Source organism: Eimeria acervulina, genomic scaffold (assembly GCF_000499425.1).
Source record: "Eimeria acervulina Houghton genomic scaffold, Eah_scaff1846, whole genome shotgun sequence".
Lineage (NCBI taxonomy): Eukaryota > Apicomplexa > Conoidasida > Eucoccidiorida > Eimeriidae > Eimeria > Eimeria acervulina.
In genome coordinates, this window is record NW_013548883.1 from 1 (window position 1) to 4,424 (window position 4,424).

Below are 4,424 nucleotides of genomic sequence, written 5' to 3' on the forward strand. Positions count from 1 at the left end.
TATATACAGTGTATATAATATAAAGATATACACAAATATTTATTTAATCTATTGTCTATATTGACTTGATCTAGTTTGCGTAAATATATAAATATATAAATATATATATATTATATATATACTTATAGACAAATATATATATATATATGTATATATATATATATATACATATATATATACATATATATATATGTATATATATACATACATACATATATATATATACATATATATTATATATAAATATACATAATTATATATTTATATATGTTTTTATTTGAGTGTATGCCTTCATGAAAATAAATATAAATTAAATAATAATATAAATAAATTAATAAATAATTATTATGAAGTGTAGTTAGTTAATGTTTATTTATTAATATATATTTATATATATTTATATATATTTATATATATTTATATTTATTTATATTTATTAATATTATTTAAATCTATCGCTTAATACTCAAGCGAAGAAATCATCAATGGTGCGCGCGCTGCTGCGCCTACTGTCCTGCAGCTGCTGCTGTAGCTGCTGCTGCTGCAGCTGCTGCTGCTGCTGCTGCATCTCGTGCTGCTGCTGCTGCTGCTGCTGCTGCTGTTGCTGCATGTTCCAGTGGTTTCTATTGCTTTCATCTGCCCAGAGGTAAGCCATGTCGCTGCGTCTGTCTAGGCTGTGCTGCAACTGCTGCTGCTGCTGCTGCTGCTGCTGCTGGTCTTGCTGCTGGTCTTGCTGCGGTTGCTGCTGCTCCTGTGGCTGGCCGAAAGGCTCCAACAGACCTGGAGACTGCTGCTGCTGCTGTTGCTGCTGCTCATCTTGCTCGTGATGCAGCAGCTGGTGCTCACCGTGCTGCTGCTCCTGCTGCTGCTCCTGCGGCTGCTGGAGATGCTCGTTTTGCTGCACCTCTTGCTGCTGCTGCATCTCGTGCTGCTGCATCTGGTGCTGCTGCTGCTGCAGCTCGTGCTGCTGCTGCTGCAGCTCGTGCTGCTGCTGCTGCTGCAACTCGTGCTGCTGCTGCTGCTGCAACTCGTGCTGCTGCTGCTGCAGCTCGTGCTGCTGCTGCTGCTGCTGCTGCTGCTGCTGTAGTTCGTATTGTTGTTGTTGCAGCTCGTGCTGCTGCTGCTGCTGTTGTAGTTCGTGTTGTTGTTGCTGCAGCTCGTGCTGCTGCTCTGACTGCTGGTCGTGTTGCTGCTGTTGCAGCTCATATTGCTGCTGCTGCTGCTGCAGCTGGTGGTGGTGCTGCTGCTGCAGCTGGTGCTGCTGCTGCTCGTGCTGCTGCTGCAGCGTCCTACTTGCTGTCAGTGCAGCACCTGGACCAAACGAAGGTCTCAGCTGCTGCTGCAGCGAGTTCCCCAGCATCTGCTGCTGCTGCTCAGGGCCCTGCAGCAGCATGGGTGGAGGAATTGCGGCACCAGCAGCAGCAGCAGCTGCTGCTGCTGCTGCAGTAGCAGCAGCAACAGCAGCAGATCCAGCGCCTTGCTTTGGGCTAGGGACAGAGAAACTATGAGAAGGAGATCTCCGCTCCCATACAAATGGCTGCAGCGGATCCTGCTGCTGCTGCTGCTGCAGCTCGTGCTGCTGCTGCTGCTGCTGCTGCTGCTGCTGCTGCTGCTGCTGGGGGAAAGCCGTTGGCGAAGCACTGCTGCTGCAGAAACCCAAAGGGCCCTCTGTTGCTGCTGTTGTTGTTGGGGTCTGCTGCGGCCGCTGCAGAGCGAAGACGCTAGAACTGGTTTGCTGCTGCGGCTGCGGCTGCTGTTGCTGCTGCGGCTGCTGCTGCTGCTGCTGCTCCTTTTGCTGCACGAAGTCTCTAGGCACATCACTAGAGGCGAGGACTTGAGTAGAATGGAGGCCCTCAAAGAGCTGCTGCTGCTCCTCTCCGTGCTGCTGCTCTTGCTGCTGTGAGCCTGGCTGCTGCTGCGGCTGCTGCGGCTGCTGCGGCTGCAGCGGCTGCTGCTGCTGCTGCTGCTGCATCAAAGGGAGTGCGCTGTTCCACATGCGGCTGGGAGGCGTTTGGGCGTTGACTGGCAGTGAAGCAACACTGCAGCAACAGCAGCAGCAACAGCAGCAGCAAATAAACTCATCATTAACCGCATGCAACAGCAGCAGCAGCAACAGCAGCAACAGCAGCAGCAGCAACAGCAGTATTGAGCGCAGCAGCACCAATAGCAAAGCAGCACGAACACAAGCACCCCGACCCGCCGCCGCCGCAACACAGCAAAGCAGCAGCAACAGCAGCAACAGCGACATCAGCAGCAACAGCTGCAGCAGCAGCAAAAGCGACATCAGCAGCAACAGCGAGATCAGCAGCATCAACAGCAACAGCGACATCGGCAGCAGCAACAGCAGCAGCAACAGCAGCAGCAGCCGCAGCTACCTGAGGTGCGAGGGTGTGCCGGGGGTGCTAGGGTTAGCAGCAGCAAGAAGCGGGAAGGCGCTGAAGCGAGAAGAGATGTAAGAGAAGCTGCTGCGGCTTAGCTGCCTTGCTCCGTGCTGCTGCTGTCTTGCTGCTGCTTCTGCTGCAGTAGCTCTGCTGTAGATCTCCTGCATGCGCTGCACTGCCGTCAACATGGAGGAGACGCAGCTGCTGCTGCTGCTGCTGCTGCTGCTGCTGCTGCTCACGCTGCTGCGCCGAGATCGCACACGAGTGCTGCAGCCAACGCTGCTGCAGGGGCTGCCTGGCTGCTGCAGCGGCTGCAGACACCGCTGCTGCTGCTGCTGCTGCTGTTGCTGCTGCTGTTCCTGCCGCTGCTGCTCTTGCTGCATGCCTTGAATTACGCTCCCAATATCATCGAACGCTTGCTGCCCCGCTGCTGTTGCTGCTGCTGCTGCTGCTGCGGCTGCTTCTGCTCCACTCTGCTCGACAGCAGCAGCAGAGCTGCCTAGACACTGCAGTGCTGCTTCGTGCTGCATGCGGATCCTAGCTACCTCCTGCTGCAGCGTCTGCAACGACTTAGCTAAGCTGCTGCTGCTGCTGGGTGCAGCAGCTGCAGCAGCAGCCTTCTGTGTCGACTCGCGCAGCTCACGCTGCAACTGCTGCTGCTGCTGCTGCAGCTGCTGGACTTGCTGCTGCAGCTGCTGCACAAGCTGCTGCTGGTGCTGCAGTTGCTGCTCCTTCTCCTCTAGCTGTTCGCTCTTGATAGCGACTTCCTGCTGCAGCTGCTGCACCTGCTGCCGCAGCTGCTGCAGCAGCGGCTCCTGCTGCTGCTGCTGGTCTACGTCACCTGCTGCCGCTGTTGTATGCTGCTGCCGCTGTCGCAGCTGCTGCTGCAGCAGCTCGATCTGCTGCTGCTGCTGCTGCAGCCGGTCCGCTAGTTGTCGTCGCTCCTCCTCGAAGCCTTCTCCTCCATCTTGCTGCTGCTGCTGCTGCTGCTGCAGCTGCTGTCTAAGCGCTGCTGCTTCCTGCTGCAGTGCTGCGGTCTCCTCACCCCGTTGCTGCCTCTCGCGCTGCAGCTGCTGCTGGAGCGCGAGGACTTGCTGCTGCAGCTGCTGCTGATTTCTATCTCCTCTATGTTCATCAATCTTTCTGCTGCTGCGGCGGTACTGGGCCTCTCCTGCTAGCTGCTGCTGTTGCTGCTGCTGCTGCTGCTGATCATCTGCTGCAGCAGGAAGCCTCATGTTCCGCAGCAACTGTCTTGCTGCTTCTGCTGCTTCTAACCACGCTGTTGCAGGCCCGTTGTGCACAGGGTGCGGCGGCAGCCTGCTGCGCTGCTGCTGCTGCTGCTGCTGCTGCTGATCGTGAAGCAGCACACTCTTGTTGCTGCTGAAAGAAGATGCCCGCTGGGCCCTAAAGAGTGTCTCCTGTGAAGGGCCCCCAGCATCAATTTGCTGCTGCTGCTGCTTTTGTTTCTGCTGCTGCTGCTGCTGCTGCTGCTGTGCACCAGCACCTAGGGGCAGTGGAGGCACGACAGGCCGCAGCGCAGCAGCAGAAGCAGCAGCAGCAGATGCAGCAGGAGCAGCAGATGCAGCTCCTGGCGTCAATGGGGGCCCCTGGGGGGCCCCTAAATTCATAGACAGCCCGCTAATAGAAGCAACAGACGAAGAACGAGAAGACATACCGCTTATAACTCCTTGGGGGCCCCTAGGGGGCCCCCCTGCATGCGTATCAGAGCTGCTGCTGCTGCCAGCAGCAGAGGGAAATACAGAAGCCCCCCCAGATGCAACAGCTCCTCCCTTTGCTGCCTGCTGCAGCTGCTGCTGTTGCTGTTGCTGCTGCTGCTGCTGCTGCTGTTGCAGGGAGTGCGTACTGGGGGGAGCTCCCCAGGGAAGAGAAGAAGCACCGGGGGGCCCCTGGGGGGGCCCCCCATGAGAAGGGGGCCCCTGGGGGGGCCCCCCTTGGGAAGGGGGCCCCTGGGGGGGCCCCCCTTGGGAAGGGGGCCCCAGGGGGGGCCCCCCCTGGGAGGGGGGCCCCTGGAGGGGGCCCCCT

General features: G+C 56.2%; 1 protein-coding gene across 1 annotated transcript; it reads right to left on the reverse strand.

The window, feature by feature from the left end:
- Positions 1-466: 466 nt before the first annotated feature.
- Positions 467-4,424, reverse strand: EAH_00063540 (cyclin H, putative; the record flags this gene model as incomplete). The annotated part of the gene is made up of 2 exons (XM_013393117.1): positions 467-2,039; positions 2,376-4,424. Coding segments are annotated over 2 exons (3,622 nt in total), but the record flags the coding sequence as incomplete, so codon positions are not given.